General features: G+C 41.2%; 1 protein-coding gene across 1 annotated transcript; it reads right to left on the bottom strand.

Annotated features, from left to right (window-relative positions):
* Positions 1–14,612: 14,612 nt before the first annotated feature.
* LOC116110054 (probable serine/threonine-protein kinase PBL23) lies at positions 14,613–19,052 on the bottom strand. The gene is made up of 8 exons (XM_031396294.1): positions 18,894–19,052; positions 18,682–18,779; positions 18,125–18,333; positions 16,758–17,456; positions 16,513–16,661; positions 15,757–15,981; positions 15,531–15,680; positions 14,613–15,039 (listed from the first exon to the last, which is right to left on the bottom strand). Exons 1-8 carry the CDS (start codon positions 19,002–19,004, stop codon positions 14,710–14,712), a joined length of 1,971 nt encoding a protein of 656 aa, XP_031252154.1. The 5' UTR covers positions 19,005–19,052; the 3' UTR covers positions 14,613–14,709.
* Positions 19,053–19,948: the final 896 nt, after the last annotated feature.

Genomic DNA, 19,948 nt, shown 5'->3' with positions numbered 1-19,948 from the left:
AAATTCTAAAATGATCTACAATAGGTTTGTGACCACTCCAATGTAGGTGTCATATTTTGGATAGCAAATATAGAACTTCTATTCAGAATATGAATACTCCAATTAACGATTTCAGGCAAAAAAGTCTTTGGAATTATGTCATTGGCTAGCATGCTTCGAACCATATTTAAAATGGTATGATTCTTCGTTTCGAACCCACCATTTTGTTGCAGTGTATAGGATGTTGTAGGCTGCTTCTGAATACCATACAAGGCACAAAAGTTAACAAAATCTTCCGAATTGTATTCACCACCTCAATCACTTTGAAGAATCTTAATTGTTGACCTTGTTTCATTCTCAACAAAGATGTTTTAAATGCTGCTAGAGCTTTTGACTTTTCTTGTAAAAAAAAAAACCAAAATTAAAAAAAAAAAAAAAAAAAAAAAAAAAAAAAATATCTATTCTTTCCATTAGAAACCAGATTGATCGGTCCACAAAAATCAAAATGGACCAGCTTTAGTGGTTTACCAGCTCTCCATGCCTTTCCTTTTGGGAAAGACTCCTGGTGTTGCTTGCCAACATCACATTCTTCACAAATTTTGTCAAGACAATTGATCTGAGGAAGTCTAGCAACCATCTTTTTATCATGAAGTGTCTTTAAACCTCTGAAATTCAAATGACCATAGTGAGCATGCCATAGCCATGCTGAATCATCCTCCTTTGCAAAGAAACATGTTTGAATATCACTCTCGATGTGTAAAGGAAACATCTTGTTTGCTGTCATGAGGGCCTTTGCAATCAGACCTTTTTTGTTGATCTTGAATTTGACAGGCTCCTTCTTTAATAATGATGGAAGAACACTTCTCATGAAGCTGGCAGACTCAGAAGATTGCTTTTCAACTTTGGAACATAGAAAACACCCGACATTGTATGTAGGGTGTTATTTTTTATACGAATTTTGATGTTCCCTTTTCCCATAACAGAAACTTTGGAGTTATCTCCAAACCTCACAATAGTTTTGTATGATTCATCTAAGTAAGAGAACATTGTTTTGTCTCCACACATGTGATTGTTGTAGCCAATGTCTAGGTACCACAAATTTTGACTTGGCTCCTCCATGTTTTGACACACCATTAAAAGAGTGGCTTCTTCCTCATCTTCCTCCTTTTTCTTTGCAAAATTTGCCTTTTCTATCTTTGCTTTTGACATGTTAGTGTAACACTCAGAGCAATAATGCATATACTTATCATAGCAAAGCATTTAATTTTTGACTTATCAGACTTTGGCGTCTGATTAAAGGAACCTCAACCTCTGGCCTGAAAGTCAGAATGATTATCTCCTTTACCCCATCTTCATCCTCGGCCTCGACCTCTACCCCGCCCTCGACCTTGAGGGGTGGTGGCTTGTAAAGCTTGCCTTCAAATGTGGTATCTTGATTCTTGATTTTCTGCCCATAAATCAGCAAGGGAAGCTCATTAATATTGTTGGACTCCTCAATTGAACAAATGACATAATTGAACTCCACCATCATTGATTGAAAAAAAAAATTCTACCACTGTGACATCTTCTATCTTTTCACCATGCAACCTCATTTTACCAGTTATCTCCATTGTCCTGGAGAAATAGTCATCTACAGATTCTCCTGACTTCATTTGAAGAGTCTCAAAATCTCTGCGGAGTACTTGAAGATGTTGTTGTTTCACCTTTGTTGTGCCCTAATACTTTTTCTTCATGGAATCCCAAATCTGTTTGGATGTATCTTTTTGAAGAATAGTCTCCAATATTGAGCGATCAATTGCTGAAAACAGGTAGTTCTTTACTTTAAGATCCTTCAACTTTTGGTCTTCAAATTTCTTTCTTTGTGCCTTTGTCGATGCTTCTCTTGCTATAGGTTCAGTAATACCATCTTCTATAAGATTCCAGTATTCTTTGGATCTCAAAAAATTCTCCATCAGCATGCTCCAATGGTCATAATGACCATCAAAGTGAGGTATTGCAGGTTGCACAAAACTTTCAGATGCCATATGTGATCATTGCTGCAATTATGAGGAAAGAAGAGCTTCAGCTCTCTGACTGTTGTCTTTCACACCTCGCGTGATTCACTCAAATGGCTCTGATACCAATTGTGAAAGAAAAAAGAGGAAAATATTGAAGACATAGAGAGATGAAAAAAACCACTTTTATTCATTAGCCGAATATAGTCTTAAATAGGAATTGTAAACAACATACATATCAGAAAAATAGGACCACTAAGTCCATGAATAACAAACTCTTCTACCGCTGAAATTCTCATGAAGAATAGGTAATCAACTAAACTACTTCATGTAGAATAAGACATCAGCAATTTATTAAAAACAAACTTTAACAGTTTCTCATGAACAAAAATAGACTCAATTAATCTTTAGGACAAAATATCATTATCCAACATGAAGAAAAATACATTCGGTTGATTCTTAAGACAGTATATCACATTATTGATTGTCTTTGAAAATTAACTAAATTAAAACAAACAAAAAAATCTAATTATTATTTTAGTATAGATGTCAACAAACCCATTTAATTTTGCTAAAAGTAATACATGAAATGTCAACCTTTGGGCCACTTCTCCACAGTCAACTGACTGGCTTTTATCATGTTGGGCGAAGGCCTAAGCAATTAACTAGACACTTCTCTTAACATAAACAAAACGAACTTGCTTAAAAACGGATGGGGTGTATGTAGAATTATCCACTCTTCAATAAAGATAATTTTGGAAGCCCAATTTCATGGCCCTTAAACCCAGAACAATTAAGTTCAACTAGTTTGAAGTTAGAAACTTAAAGCTGAAAATACGGGGATAAAAAATTGAAAAAAGGATCTGGGTTTGATTGATTGCATTTGTTCTAAAATGAAATCTACATTTGATTGTGTTATGCCTGGGAAAATAGGGCTGATGTGACGCCCAGTTAAGTGCAAAAGGTCAGACCTCGAGAAGAGTTTACTGACATTCTAGCGCAGCCACGTCATGTGATGATGCAAGTAGCACACTCCTGTCAATATAGTCGGTATGCGCCAGACTGAAGAAAGGTTAGAGGATGTACGTATGTCCAATCCCTGCAACAAATCACGTGAATTACTCTTGAAGATGGGTAATGTGACATAAAGAAGGATTTGCACGGATCATCCCACCAACTTACAGATTCAGTGATCATTACCTTAATGTATCCCACTATAAGTTGAGAGCTCCTCTCTCATTAAGGGGATTCGCACATTTTTACTCTTGACCAGCCACTCTCTCTGTCTAGAAGAGACAGCATTAGATACCTTGTATTACCATTGTAAAGTCAGTCAGTTGAGCCAACCTAACCCTTATCAATAATACAAACATCAGTGGACTTAGGACTTGCTTCCTTAGCATCCGAACCATTTTAAAAACTGTCCTCATTGCATTTACTATCATTTTCCTTTACATTCACGTGTGTCTTCTAGGCCAGCTCAACATTTCACATGTGTGTTTCGTTGGTGTCAAAATCACGCATCAACAGTTTAGCACTAGAAGGATGGCTGATTTAGTGTTCATCCTTCATCAGGAGAATCTCCAACTTGTCGGTCCTACAATAACAAATGGCCCGCCAACCAGAACCTAAGCAAACCAACCAAGGCGCCGAGGGGCTCTCCCAAGTCCAAGGGGACACTTCTTCCAAAAAACCTTTAGCCCTGCAAAATGCTACAAGGGATACTCCGTCAAGTTCACAGCTTGACCCCGCCATCAAAAGCTACCTGGAGAGGTTTGACAATACTCTCCAGACGGTTAGCCGAAGGTTGGATCATTTGGACCAAGGCGTGCCATCCAAGTCAGCTGCGACGGTGCAACCGCCAAAAACGCCTGCAGGTCATGCGAAAGCGTGGCAAAGGGAAATAGTTGGTGCCGCGAGCACTACAACGCGTAGATGAAAGGGTAAGCAAGTGGCAAAAAACAAGCCCACGGGCTCCAAAGGGCCAACAAACACGATCGCATCCCAAGCAGAATACCAGTCTCGTTGAGACACGGTGAAAGGACGCGGCCCAAACTGTCCCATGCCACGTCGCAAGTGCACACCCATAGAAGTGCTGGATGGGGCGATTCCTATCACCGCCAGCAGAATAATCCTGATCATCACCGTGCGAGAGGGTCCCACACTTTACGGGACGGTTCTTACCACCGTGAAGGTCATGAAAATACCCTGCACCTTTCATCTCCATCGCATGCCTCTAGCCAAAGTGTGTCGAGAGTGGCTGGAATCACCGGCCGAGGTGAAGAGGAACCCTACCTCAGGACCTTCCTCAATCGTAACCGCGAGAGTCGAACTCACATGGGTGAAAGCAACCCACAAGCACCTCCATTGCCGCAAATTGAGGAGCTGCAGCGAGCTCTAGACAGACTAAGAGCTGAGTAAAACGAACAGGGGTAGGTCGCATCTGCGTCCCCCTTCTCTCCCGAAGTGTTAGCCTCTCCACTCCCACCAGGATTCAGGATGCCCGACATGCGGGCATTTGATGGAAGTTCCGATCCGCATGATCATTTATATGAATTTAACGACATAATGAAGCTTCACTAGGTCTCAGACCTAGCAAAATGTCGTTGTTTGGCAATGACTTTGACCTCTCATGCCAAATGGTGGTTCAGGTCACTCCCAGCGAGATCAATCAGTTCGTGGCCTCAGATGAGCGCGACGTTCCTAAGGCATTTTCAAGCAAATCGGAAGTTCTCGATGCCTTTGAGCTACCTCGGCAATATAAGGCAAGAAAGGGATGAATCCCTCCAGTCCTACATTGACCGCTTCCACAGAGAACTCAACAAGATGGCTCATACTCCCGAAGAGTCTGTTCAGACTCTCATCATAGTCAGAGTTCATCCACAAACCGACCTGTGGAAAGAGTTACAGGCTGAGGACAATGTTTCCCTCACTGGATTATATAACGTTGCGGAGAAATATCTCCGAATAGAAAATTCATTGGCGGCACTCCGCCGTCACGACCTCGGCGCTTTAGGCAGTGCACCTGGTGAGGGGGAATAGTAGAAGAGCTGATCACAGGGGGGACGCTGACGATCAGCGAAGAGGGAAGAAACCTCGTTACGAGCCCAAAAAGTCCTATGCTCTTGTCCCTCGTCGCGATCGCAATAGAAACCAATATACTCCACTGAACGCATCTGTATCGGCTATTCTTGATAAATCCGAGGAGGCCAGCCTGCTCAGAGAACCTGAGCCCATGAAAACTCCCGCGACAGACAGAAATCATAAAAAATAATGTCGCTTCCATTGGGACAACAGACACTATACCAATGAGTGTCGAGCTCTCAAGCAGGCGATCAAAAACCTCATCAAGCAGAGACATTTCAAGGAGTATATTTATGACTCTGCTCCCTCACAAGAGAAAAATCAGGGAGAGCTAAGTAAGAAGCACCACGATAAAAAAGGAGTGTGCACCCTCAATTTAATTTTCGGGGGACCGCACTTCACGGGGAACTCGTGAGGCGCCCAAGAAAGGTATGCTTGCGAGGCACATCATGAGTCCATCAGAACGATGAGCGTGGCACAGCGACCACAAAAGGTTCGTCGGGAGGAGGAAATTTCCTTCTCTGAAAAAGATGCGGCCCGACTACATCATCCTCACGATGATGCCCTTGTGATCACGCCCCTCATAAGGCGCCATAATATCCAAAGAATGTTAGTGGATAACGGAAATGCTGTCAACATCTTGTTCACTTCAACTTTCGAAAGAATGAATTTGGACGAGGCCAACCTGAAGCCTGCCTCGTTCCCTCTATATGGCTTCACAGGGGACCACCTACTCCCCAAGGGAACAATCTCACTCCCAGTCACGCTGGGTGACTCCGACGAGATGACCAGGGTAATTGAGTTCTTGGCAATGGATTGCCCATCCGCCTTCAATGGAATCCTAGGGCGACCTCTACTGAGACACTTCAAGGCAGTCACTTCAATATACCATTTGAAGATGAAATTCCCCACCACGAAGGGGATTGAGGAAGTTAGCGGGTCTCAACGCGCATCTCGCAACTGTTATGTGAAAGTAGTGTAGATGGCGTGCAAAGGCAAAGGCACCTCACGTGGCAATCACAACCAGGCAATGGCGATTAGCCAGATCGAGCAATAGCTTGGCCCAGCCGAGGATAATATAGATCCTCGTATTCAGGATTGCCTTTCCAGTGGGCCAGTTGAGGACCTGACTGAAGTACTGGTCGACCAGAATGAATCATGCAAGGCGTTAAGAATCGATAAAAATCTCAATCCCCAGCTCGCTACCGAACTGACCAGCTTCCTCAGGGAAAACATCGATGTGTTCACATGGTCGCACGTAGATATGGTCGGGATCAGCCCGAATATATCGATAGTGAAGCCAAGCCAGTTTGCCAAAAGAGGAGAGCGATGGACCCAGAGCGATATGCTGCCTTGAAGCTTGAGGTGGATAACCTCCTCCGAAATGGATCCATCCGAGAAGTACTCTATCCGATCTGGGTTGCCAACTCAGTTCTAGTAAAGAAGTCTAACAGCAAATGGCAGACCTGCGTCGACTTCACCGACCTCAACAAGGCATGTCCTAAAGACAGCTTCCCCCTACCAAGAATTGACCAGCTCGTGGATGCCACCTCAGGGCACGAGCTGCTAAGTTTTATGGACGTGTACTCGGGATATAATCAAATTCTGATGTACGAGCAAGACGAAGAGCATACATCTTTTATTACAGATTGGGGACTGTATTGCTACAAAGTTATGCCCTTCGGCCTCAAGAATGCTGATGTAACTTACCAGCGACTGGTTAACTGGATGTTCTCTGAACAGATAGGCAGATCGATGGAGGTCTATGGAGACGACATGCTGGTGAAGTCGCATGTCGCTTTAGATCACGTAGCACATCTTGCTGAGATGTTCGGCATCCTCCGGCAGTACCGAATGAAGTTGAACCCCCTCAAATGTTCATTCGGAGTATCCTCGGGAAAGTTCCTAGGGTACATGGTTAACCAGCGGGGAATTGAGATCAACCTCGAAAAAATCCAAGCTCTCCTCGATATGAAGAGCCCGACCAACAAAAAGCAAGTTATGAGCCTGAACGGGCGTATAGCGGCACTAAGTCGCTTCATATCGAGGCTAACAGATCGCTGCTTGCCATTCTTCAATGTACTCAAGGCCAATAAGAAGTTCGAATGGACTCCCAAGTGCGAACAGACCTTCCAGAGAATAAAGGAACACCTCCAGAAGGCACCACTTCTGTTCAAACCTCTCCCACAAGAGATCCTCCTTTTGTACCTGTCCGTCTTACAGTTCGCGATTAGTGTAGCTTTAGTTCGGGAAGAGAACGAAACGTAATGGCCAGTATATTACACGAGCAAGCGTCTGTTGGATGCCAAGATGCGGTATCCAGAAATGAAGCGATTAGCCTATACCCTGCTGATCGCTTCCCGAAAGTTGCGACCTTACTTCCATGCCCATACAGTTCATGTATGGACTAATTACCCGCTCAGGCAAGTCCTCCAAAAACCAGAGGCGTCGGGTAAATTGCTCAAATGAGCCATGGAACTCAGCCAGTTCGATCTCCATTACAAACCAAGAGCAACTATTAAAAGGCAGGCTGTTGCCAACTTCATATCAGAGTTCTCGCATCATCCAGCGAACGAGTCAGAACAGCCCAACAAAGTCATTCAGGAAACTATTCAAAATCTCTCAACCTGGACCCTCTACGTCGATGGATCATCGAACAGAAAGAGGGCCGGAGGGGGTCTTCTCTTGTTGAGTCCCGAAGGGGCCTGCATTCATGGCATTCTCCGGTTCGGTTTCAAAGCAACCAATAATGAGGCCGAGTATGAAGCTCTGCTTGCTGGACTCAGGTTGGCCAGGAAAATGGGCGCAACCACAATCAGTGTCCATAGTGACTCCATGCTGGTCGTTAACCAGATTTTGGGAGAGTATCAAACCAAGGAAGATAACATGATAAATTATCTGAAGAAAGCTGTTAGAGTCATGAAAGTGACTCTATTTTGGTGATAAAAATACCCCATTTGTGATTAAATTGAAGTATATTGAGACAATTAAAGAATTTATGAATTTATTAAGGCAGAACCTACCCGTAATGCCACTTCTCCTCCTCGCCGCGGCGAAGCTTCTTCTTCGCCCCGGCGAAGATTGGATTTCCAACTTCACCAAAACTTAACCAATTTTCAAGGCAACAATTCAACCAACTCCACATACAAACTCAATTTAAGTTAAAACAATAAACTTTTAACTAATACAACAACTCTTAAATACGTACCTCAAGTGGGATATTACAGGTAAGCTGTTTAAATGGGCCATGGAATTAAGTCAATTCGATTTGAAGTACAATCCAAGATCGACTATCAAAGGGCAGGCTGTTGCTGACTTCATCTCAGAATTCTCCTATCTTCCAAGTGAGTCGAAGCAACAGCCCAGCGAAGCCATTCAGGAAACTACTCAGAATCTGTCGACTTGGAGCCTCTACATCGATGGATCATCGAACAGAAAGAGGGCCGGTGTAGGTCTTCTCCTTTTGAGTCCCGAAGGGGCTCGTGTTCACGGCATCCTCCGGTTTGGATTTAAGGCGACCAACAATTAGGCCGAGTACGAAGCTCTGCTCGCTGGATTGCGGTTGGCCAGAGAAATGGGCGCAACCGCGATCAGCATCCACAACGACTCCATACTGGTCGTTAACCAGTTTTTAGGAGAGTACCAAGCCAAGGAAGAAAATATAATCCGTTATTTGAAAGAAGCTAAGGCCGCACTCGAGTCATTCAAGCACTTCACGATCACTTAGATTCCCAGAGATAACAACTTTGTGGCAGACGCCTTGGCCAGGATCACCTCGTAGTTAGACTCAGAAGCACCGGATAACATTCCTGTTCGATTCATGAAGGCCTCTAGTGTCAGCCCGATCGAACAGGCCGTGAATGTAATAGAATCAGACTCCTGGATGACTCCCATTTTTCAATACTTCAAGGATGGAACCTTGCCTGACGACAAGGTCGAGGCAAGGGTTCTGCGAACAAGATCTGGTCGTTACACCCTTATCGGGGACCAGCTGTACAGGCAAGGATTTAGCGCCCCTCTCCTCCGATGTGTAACCAGCGAAGAAGCAGAGTACATCATGAGGGAAATACATGAAGGGATCTACGATAATCACACCGCCCCACGATCTCTTGCGAACAAGGTTGTTCATCAAAGGTATTATTGGCCCCGAATCCAAGATAACACCTACAACTTTGTCAAGAGGTGTGATAAGTGTCAGCGTATACCGCGAGTTCCTTCCCACAAACTGATAACAATGATTAGCCCCTAGCCATTTTTCATGTGGGGAATCAATCTCATCGGTCCCATGCCAGTCGATAAAGGGGGAGTCAAATATGCCGTGGTCATGGTAGATTATTTCACCAAATGGGTGGAAGCCAAACTGCTAGCCGCGATCACGACCAAGAAATTCAAAGACTTCGTTTTCAAGAATATTGTGTGTCGCTACGGAATTCCTCATACTCTCATCTCGGATAACGAAAAACAGTTCGACAATGAGGAGTTCAAGCAGTTTTGCGACGAGCTGGGCATCCATAAAAAATTCGCCTCAGTCGCAAGACCGTAAGCAAATGGTCAAGTTGAAGCTGTCAACAAAACCATCAAGCACACTCTAAAAGCTAAACTCGACAAAGCCAAAGGAAATTGGGCTGACGACCTCCCCGAAGTCCTATGGGCATACAAGACAACTCCAAGAACCTCTACCTCATAAACACCTTTTTTCGCTAGCATACGGTTGCGAAGCGATGATCCCTGTGGTGGTAGGAACTGGTTCACTTCGGAGGGACTTGTACAGTGAAGCCGACAACGAAGCACTTATGAGAGCAAGTTTAGACCTTGTTGAAGAACATCGTAGCAAGACTTCGCTAAGGATAGCAACCTACCAACAACGCGCGAAGAGGTTCTTCGATTCAAAGGTCAGACGAAGAGACTTCCAGGTCGGCGACCTTGTGTTAAAAGAAGTTCTCGGTACTAGGGAACCAAGTGCGGGAGTGTTAGGATCGAACTGAGTAGGTCCATACTGCATCGACAAAGTGATAAGACCGGGGACTTATCATCTCAAAAGGCTGAACGGTTCCAAAGTACCTCGAGCTTGGAATGCTGAGCACCTTCTACCATACTATCAGTAATTCCGATCTCAGTTTTCCTTGTAAATTAATTTTTGATTTTTGTAAATCATTTCGTTATAAAGTGTTATTCTGTTAGCTTGTAACAGTCTTCGCATGTAATCTTGTTCGTGTAAATGTGTTATCATGTTCGCATAGGCTTGTTCTAATATTTTAGACAATGCAAACTCATGTATAATAAAGCGAACAGAAATTGTAAAAGCAAAAATGTATTTCATTAATATGAAGAGTAGAACAGGCAAAATGGTACGACTATTAGCCCTAATCTGACTCCTAGAGGACCGACCTCATCGTCCTAGGGCTAGTTGGCTGGGGGCTTCTCCGAGGCATGTCCCGAACCCCCTATCTAATCGGATTTTTGGGCGGCCGCCGCTGCATCATCCTCCTGCGCCATGGACAAGAGAGTTTCCCGCCAATGCTCCGGGACGTCGGACATATCAAGTAGCGGATTCTTCGGTCGCAGGGCATAGATAGACTCGATCGCCCATTCGGCAGCCTTCTCCTCGACCTCCGTTGCCTGATTCTGCATCTCTTCGGTCAGGGAAGCAAATTTTCCCTAACTTACCTGAAGTTCGGCCTCGAGGGTTTTGCCTTTGCTTCTCGGAGGCATCCCTCTCCTGCTCTGCTCGCAAGGCCTGCAGAGAGGTCGTTTTGAGCACCTGGTCCTTCTCTCTGACCTCCTTGGAGTTTCTGGCTATGGTCCTTTGGAGTTCCTTAATTTCCTCCCCGTGCTTCTCGAGCTCGACTTTTTGGAAGTCCACCGTGCGAAGAGCTGCGTCTCTTTCGTTCAGGTATCGGTTCGCCGACTCAGAAGATATGTTTCTTTCTTCTTCGGCGGCTTTCAGGCTTCGCTTGAGTTGTGCGTTCTCTTCCTTCAGTGCGACCTCTCCCTTTGCAGCTCCTAGGCGAACCTTTTCCAGGGACAGCTGCATGGAAAGCAGGGCCTGCGAACAAAAAAAAAAAAAAAAAAAAATAGCAAGTTAAGTTTATCAAAAGGAACTAAGGGAAGTCTTCACCAATGACAGTTCGTTTACCTTGCTTAAGTGCTGGATTGATGTGGACATTAGGTCCACGTCGCTGGAACCTATGAACTGCTCGAATACTTTCGAGATTCCACACTCTAACAAAGTGTAGACTATCAACTGCAAGTACTCCAGCAAGTTCCCCAACGGTCCAGCACTAGAGTTCCCTTCTTCGCACCTTCAGCCGGGGTCGTTTCGCCCGTCGGTTCCTTACCCGACCTCTTCTCGACATCTGGCTGCAACTCCCCAAGTTGATCGCCCTCGGACTCGGTCTCTGACTCTTCGACCTGGATTTTCCTTCTCTTATTTGCTCGCTGAGCCGTTGTCTTTAGCCTCGAACGAGTAGCTGACGGCTGGGAAGCCTTCAAGGTTCGGAGTGGTGCGTCCTCCGAAGGTTGATGTTGAGAAGTTCCAGTAGGTCACACCGAGGCGCCCGATGTGGCACCTTCAGCCGGGGGATCGACAGGAGCCGCGTCGGTCACCTTGGCGGTCTTTGACCGCGGGAAACTGGAATGCTTTCGTCGCATCGGCTCTGACACCTTCGGAGGCATGGTTGCTGCACGTAGATGTCGTTAGCAAAAGTATTTCATTTTATGACTAGAAAAGAATCAGTTAGCAAGACTCACTCAGTAGGGGCTCTAAGGACGCGTTTGCGTTGAAGAAACCGTATTTTCGCAAGTTCGCGGTCGTCACGAGCTTCTTCGCGTCGCGACTATCCTCGGGCAGGAAGCCAAAATTCACGATCCTATTCGGATCGAAGAGCAGCCCTAAGTCAGTCGTCTTGTTAACTGCCAGAAAGGAAATAGGTCGTTAGAAAGAAAACACATTCTGAATTTAATGAATTCGTCAAATGAAAAAAGCCTACTCGGGTCTTGAAAGCGGCAATGGCTGTCGTAGCGAAAGAAGAAAAACTTTGTTTCATAGGCCCCCACGTTGCTAGGGTAACTGTGTATCCCTTCGGCGATAGTAGGTCACCTGGACAAGTAATAAAGATCCTTGTCTTTGCTCTTTTTCAAGAAATACGAGCAGCCGAGCTCCGTCGCGGTTAGCTCACCCAGCCCGTTCTCATGATACGCGATGTACATGGCAACAGCAATGACCTACGCATTCAGAGTGAGTTGCATCGACACTATCCCGAAGTGATCCAAGACCGACCGGACAAAAGGGTGGAAGGGAATCAACCACCCACCCTTGATGATCTCCTCGGAGATCGCGGCCATCCCGCTTGATGGGTATCGAGATGAGTGGGCCACGTTGCGAAAAAATTCCACGCTGATACCATACTGCTTTATCACCCTCTCGAGCTCTTCCCCGGTAAGTACCGAGTAGACCTTAGGAGTGATACTCGGAGCACTCTATGGGGACAATCGATTCCTTCCTTGGATCTGGTCGTTGAGGGGTCCATTCTGCTGGTCTGCAAAAGTGACAAGCAGGAGGGTCATGTAGCCGTCGTACACTATTCCGTACGATGACGTGGAGGGAAACAAACTCTCTAAATCCCAAAGAAAACCCTAACAGCATGATTCGAGCCGCCATTCATGGCTCGAACCCGACATGAGTTTCTCATCTCCGATGAGTTACCGGAAGACTGACGCCATTTAACCATGGGAAATAAGAAAACAAAAACAAAGAAAGGTTCTTACCTCTCAGAGTACGAAAATGGCTTCTGCTTCGAGTATCAAAAAAACACTGGTTTGGAAGGCAAAGGTTCCAAGCTTGTGAAAATCTATTGCTCTCGCTGAAAAAGATAAGTGTGGTGACATTGCCTGAGATGAATCTGAGTTTTTATAGTGCTTGAAATGATGTTTGTTTTTCTCGGAATCAAAACGACGTTTGGGAGGCAAAATTTCTCACCGTTGATCACGACCACGTGTCACAAATCAGTGAGAAAGAGTGAGCGTCACGATTAAAGAAAAATCAAATCTTCATCTTTTCCGTTGAAGAACTCAAGCGACGACATACTCTCTCCCTCAGCATTAATTGCGCCCCAATCTGAATTTAATGCTCTGGTAAGGGTTGTCATTTCAGCGTGTCACACATTTAATGTTCTGATAAAGTGATATCATGTCAGCATACAACGTATTTAATGCACCTGGCTAGCACTTATCACGCACAGGGCGTGTCTGTCAATGTAGAGACTGCTTCATTAAATGCTCCCATACCTAAAGCATAACAGATAACGCTTGACGAAGTCAGGTCGCTCATCCTTAGCAAGCAATGACCATGCGAGGTCGTGTTCGTGCAGAGTACTACCCCGACCTATTTTCAAGCAGGTCGAAATCACCAGAATTTCCAGAAATCATCCAATCGTGGCATGACTTATAGTTTCCAAGGTTCGATCCTCAAACCTTAAAAACTAGGGGACTTCTATTATGCCTAAAAAATATAAGGGCTGACGTAAGGTTCAGTCAGCATGCAAGAGTCAGATCATGGGTACACCCGCAACCTACTTCTGTCAGAATAGTGGGTGCGCGCCAGACCAGCCAGAAGCTGTGATGATCCCACGTGTCCAATCCCTGCTCTAAATCGCGCAAATCACTCTGGAAGATGGGCAATGTGACATAAAGAAGGATTTGCACGGATAATCCCACCAACTCACAGATTCAATGATCATTACCTCAATCCATCCCACTATAAATTGAGAGCTCCTCTCTCATTCAAGGGATTCGCTTATTTTTACTCTTGATTAGTTATTCTCTCTCAAGAATATATAGCATTCTCTCTCTTGTACTATCACTTTGTGAGTCATTTGTAAATCATTTGTAGGTCAGGTCGCGTTACATCAGTGGACGTACGACTTGCTACCTTAGCATCCGAACCACTTTAAAAGCTGTTCCCATTGCATTTACTCTTATTTTGTCTTGCATTCACGTGTGTCTTCTGGGCCAACTCAGCATTTCACATGTGTGTTTCGTCAGTGTAAAAATCACGCATCAACATCAATGTTTTCAAAATATAGCTTTCGAAAGCAATCCTAAATATTATTAGTATAAGGGTTAATCTCCATTAATTTGTAAATTTGAAAATAGTATTTAAATATTATATTGCATCTTAGTATTGGAAAATAGTTTTTTGATCACAAACCAAATCGAACCTTATTTTACTCATTTTCCGCAATATATTCTTATTATCGAATCTTTAGATATAGGTCAATTAGAAAGATATAATATGCTATTCCCAAGTTTAAATTTTCCAAATAATAGACATGAATTATCATAAAAAATGATCACAAAAAAATATCTTAAATGAGACAGACATATTATTTTTATGTTTATATTATGTCGACATATTGTTTATTCGAGGGTAATACAGGCAACTGATGTATGAATTTTAATTTTTTTTTTTTCCCATTATATCATGATATTTATTAATTAACTAATCATAACCATGGTTAATTGATTTTAATATGAATCCATAAATATGTGACAGGATAGCACTAATAATATTAAATATATTATACAGAGATTATCTGATCCGTTGTTTTACTTCCTTTAATCCACCATCTCACTGTAAAGTACTGCTACACCTCTACTTTTCTCTCTTCTTGTTATGATATTTTTCGCTTGATCTTGGTGATGAAACTGCATGTGATTGCAATGGAGGAGAAGGGTAAAATATTTGACTAGCTAATCTCATCGGTGGCGTTGGTGGGTGTCTTGTTATAAAACTCATCTGGCTCGAGCTGCTGCCGCTGCTTATTGCTGTGCTTTCCACACTAAAGGTTTCATCATCCTCCAGCTGTGACGGTGAATCAGACGAGTCCGCCAAGCTACTTCCAGAATCGGAAGGTGCTGGAGAGAGCCCTCTTATATTACAAGTTGCTACGCCTTTTATTATGAAATTTAAAGCCTCAACCACCTGCAATATCGTTGATAAGAATCATTGATACAATATCTTAGATAATAATTGATAGTATATGATTAAATAATTGCATGGTTACATGCAAGGGGCGATGTATGGAAAGGCTTATCACAAAGTTTATGAAACCTTACATACTTCATATGACTCTTTAGAGAAAATAAATAACCGTCAACAACTTTCAAGCAATTCTCGAAGTTATATATAGTTATGACTCTTGTGTGAAAGAGTGTAATGATTGGCCAATTTCTATAAATAAGCTAATGAACAGTGCCTGAATATACAATCTATTGTTCTCTCATTTCACTGCATAGTGAGAATATTAGAGTGAATTAGTATGTTCAAGGTCTTTGTATGTCACTACCAGCCTGAGAATCTTAGAGTGCATTAGTATGGTTAGGGTCATTGCATGTCGGTGCTCAAGATGCTGTATCAATATTCTTCAATAATTTGTTTAATTCAATGAATATGATTAATCATGAAAGACTTACGCCATCCATAGGTGGTCTCTTTTCAGGATCCTTGCTTAAACATTTTTCCACCAGTCGAACCATCCAGAGGAGTTGATGAACTTCATGCAAATCTGGGATCCTGGGGTCAATTAAATCTGGGTAGTTCTTTTCTTTTAATAGTGGCCTTGCCTGTAACAAAATATTTACATATTAGAACTAAAATGGGATGATTTGATTCAAATTTTATGGCGTTTGAGGCTCTTACCCACCCCACAAGACTTTTCTCTTCAAGCTTTTTATCTGTAGTCTTGAGTCCAGTAATTAGCTGTAACAATACCACTCCAAAGGAATAAACATCTGTTTTTGTTGACACTCTCCCATATTCTGCATATTCTGGTGCCAAGTATCCTAGAGTTCCTACAACTCTAGTCTCTGAGGAGTTATCCGAGTCTCCACATTGAGTAGTTCTTGCAAGACCAAAATCTCCCAGCTGACACACCAAAAATGATAAAAGAACTCAGCTCTGATATCAAGTCAAGAAAACATTTAATCCAAAAACTTAAAAATGGTGATAGTAAGAGCCAACACTGAATAGTCCTTGTGGTGTGAGAGATAAATAATCAGATAATTTCTCTGGCGAGTAAACAAGCGAGAAATGCTGGTGAATCATGTTTACATCCTTTTATCTGGTGGGACTTACTGCTGCAAAGCATCAAAAAAATTTAATGGATGCTGTTTGGGGTTTGCCATACTATTGTTTCTCCTAATGCTTAGTTTTTCTCTTTCTTTATTCGAGCATATAACTCATGCTCTTACTTTTGTTATTGTACTTCATTGGCTCATTACGTTCCCCTATCTAAGTATTATCCTTATTCTTTCTATTAGTAAAATTTCCCTTGTATCGTCGAAGTTTGAAAAAAGAAAAAGTAAACAAGCACATATGAATTGGGATGTCAGGATTTTTTTTTTTTTTTTTTTTTTTTTTTTTTTTTTTAATATAGAAAGCACATTAAATTGTTACCAGCGGTTCATAATCATGGGTGACAAGAATGTTGTTTGGCCTCATATCTCTGTGGATGATGTTGTTTTCATGGAGGTATTGTAATGCTTTGGCAGCTCCCACTGCTATATTCAACCTGTTCTCCCAACTGAGAACTACTCGGGCGTGCTCTGCGTCATATATCACAAATTATTCATCTTGAATTAGCCCTTTTGAAGAACAAGAGTTTTATTAAATTGTTGAAATGTATGAATTAGCGTACTTACTTGGTAGATGTTGATCTAGTGAACCATTACAGACGTATTCATAAACAAGCAGTCTGTGACTTCCTTCTGCACAAGACCCCAACAACATCACCAAATTCTCATGTCTAGCTTTGGTCAAAACCTGAACTTCAGACTTGAACTCCTTCTCCCCCTGGTGGCTGGCATTTTTGTGTTGCTTCACAGCAATCTTCACCCCATCTATCTCTCCTTTGAACACAGAACCAAACCCTCCTTCTGATAGATAGTTCTCCCCCGAAAATCCCTTGGTAGCACCGTGGAGTTCGGCATAGCTGAAGTCTCTCCTGCATCTTATTTTTGGTCTTGTATTGCCGCAATGTGAGCAACTTGAGTTTTGAAATTCTTCATATTTTGGACTCCATCCCATAATCCAACCTCTTTTTTCATCTGGGGTTTTTGTGCTATAAATTTCTCCCAGACTCTTGTTTTGATCAGCATTTTCTTGATCATCAACTATTTCTTTTGCAAAGCTTATAAGGTATTCTTCTTCCTCTTGAAGATGTATAGCAGAAACAGAACGTCTTGAAGCTTCAGTGTTTGATGCTGTAGTCATTGTGGAGAGTTGCCCACCTGCAGAGGACTTAGAGAATGAAGATTTTCCATTGTTCTGCCACGGGGGTTCCCCACGATCTTCACATCCTTGTTCTTCAACTAAATTAGTCTTATCAGGATTTTGAGAATCTGAAAAATAATCATCAAAATAAGTTTGATATTAATTTTCTTATACTATAAAAGTGAAAGTAAATAAGATTGAATCTAATTTCTAAAATACAACTTACATGAATGAAGTCTACCGTTCAGTTTACAAGTTTATAGTTTTGGAGAATGTTATCGACACAATCTTTTTTATTACTCTCTTCTTCTCTTAATATGTTAAAAAATATTACGTTGACAAACGAATCTTACAAATTTTCTCTTACAAATCTAATGTGACAACTGATAATTAGTTTTTGATAAATTTTTTCATATGATGAATTCAAGGTAAATCAATTAGTAACTGTAGCATAGGTTTATCAGAAAAAATTTGTTGAGATTTGTTTATAAATATATATTTATCATAGAAAATATAAAATAATATTGTTAGTTTGATAATTTTTCACAAATAAACAAAAGAAATTGATTATTCATTTGTAGACAAATGTGATCTTTTGTCTTTTGTGTAAATAAAATATATCAAAAAATAATTTTTTTTATCAGTTTTGTGATTTTAATGTGTTATGAAAACGCATGTTCAGACAGTTCTATAAATAAAAAGACGAATAAGTATGTCTTTTCTAAGAAAGAGAGTATCGTATACCGGTTCAATAAAAATGTTTATCACATTTAAATAAATGAAAGAAAGAAATTACTTTTAGGAGAAAAAGCAGTGCGTGGAGTTGCTGAAATCATTTCTGGAATCATTTCATCATATGTTACGAGGTGAGCATCATCCTGAGATTTTGTGTTTCCTGATTCTGGTTTTGGTCCTCTTAACTGTTCCACAGAGTTATCCCTTTTCATCCTTAATATTCTGCATGACAGCTTCTCCAAGAAGTATCTCTTGTCCTTCTTTATGTGCCTGTATTTATCAACATCAAAATTAAAATTAAAAAACCCTTTACGATTATTTTTTTGTTAAACAAATTAACTTACCTTCGCATTAAAAAAAAAAAAACCTTTTGACATCAGAATTTTTTTTTTTTTTTTGGGGAAACTTTTTAATATACACCTAATTAATAAATATATGAAATCTTTTTCTCACAAATCCCATGCCTAATTATTAATATACAAAAGCTTTTTGATTTATTTCACAGAAGTAATTATTGGCACAAATTATGAATTGAGTGTGAGAGGTTCCCAACCTTACTAATTCTCACCAAATTGAATAAGACTAAGATCAACAAATTTGAGATTTAATTGGACTGACCTATCAAGTATCACAGATGTCGCATTAAATTTTTTGACAGCTTTCACAGCAATCATCTTCAGAGAGGGTCCTGCACGAACCTCCACATGAAATTCAATCTGATGAATATCATACACAAAAAAAATTATCACATTAGCCCATAGATAAATATATAGATGATTCACATATAATACTACTTCTCTCAAGGTGTTACTCATCTATATTTATCTGACCTTTTCTGTTTCGCATTGCCTCTTAATATTCATAATCTCCTCATTCTTATAATACTCTTCTCTCTTCTTGGAAATTTCTTCCGTAATGATTTTCTGGTTCGTTCCAAACATTGATCTTGGATCCACTTTGATCTTGTATCCCACTGGGAAGATCGAAGATAATTGGGGTTGGGGTGAAAAAAAAAAAAAAAAAAGAAGTTAAGGAGAGTTAATTTGTGATGTGAAAATAATTTTCAAAAACTAGGATANGAACTTTTTAATATACACCTAATTAATAAATATATGAAATCTTTTTCTCACAAATCCCATGCCTAATTATTAATATACAAAAGCTTTTTGATTTATTTCACAGAAGTAATTATTGGCACAAATTATGAATTGAGTGTGAGAGGTTCCCAACCTTACTAATTCTCACCAAATTGAATAAGACTAAGATCAACAAATTTGAGATTTAATTGGACTGACCTATCAAGTATCACAGATGTCGCATTAAATTTTTTGACAGCTTTCACAGCAATCATCTTCAGAGAGGGTCCTGCACGAACCTCCACATGAAACTCAATCTGATGAATATCATACACAAAAAATATTATCACATTAGCCCATAGATAAATATATAGATGATTCACATATAATACTACTTCTCTCAAGGTGTTATTCATCTATATTTATCTGACCTTTTCTGTTTCGCATTGCCTCTTAATATTCATAATCTCCTCATTCTTATAATACTCTTCTCTCTTCTTGGAAATTTCTTCCGTAATGATTTTCTGGTTCGTTCCAAACATTGATCTTGGATCCACTTTGATCTTGTATCCCACTGGGAAGATCGAAGATAATTGGGGTTGGGGTGAAAAAAAAAAAAAAAAAAGAAGTTAAGGAGAGTTAATTTGTGATGTGAAAATAATTTTCAAAAACTAGGATACAATCCAAAGTATGAATTGTATCTTTAATGTTTTTGATATAATACAATCCTAGAAAACATGAAAAACAAAAGGGTGTACTTGGTTCATTATTCTAATTCTTTTTAGAATAATATTTTGAAAAAAGTAAAA

The sequence above is a fragment of the Pistacia vera genome, unplaced genomic scaffold, assembly GCF_008641045.1.
Source record: "Pistacia vera cultivar Batoury unplaced genomic scaffold, PisVer_v2 Contig593, whole genome shotgun sequence".
Taxonomy (NCBI): domain Eukaryota; kingdom Viridiplantae; phylum Streptophyta; class Magnoliopsida; order Sapindales; family Anacardiaceae; genus Pistacia; species Pistacia vera.
Note: the sequence above shows the minus strand (reverse complement) of the source record. Positions and strands in the feature narration are given on the sequence as shown.

Bases quoted from the DNA above. Each gene is read 5' to 3' on its own strand.
- LOC116110054 (XM_031396294.1), bottom strand. From the start codon at position 19,004: ATGTTTGGAACGAACCAGAAAATCATTACGGAAGAAATTTCCAAGAAG. The intron at 16,662-16,757 runs GTAAGTACGCTA...TATATGACGCAG, and splicing joins ACTAGATCAACATCTACCAA to AGCACGCCCGAGTAGTTCTC. The intron at 15,982-16,512 runs GTAACAATTTAA...TTGGTGTGTCAG, and splicing joins CCCATGATTATGAACCGCTG to CTGGGAGATTTTGGTCTTGC.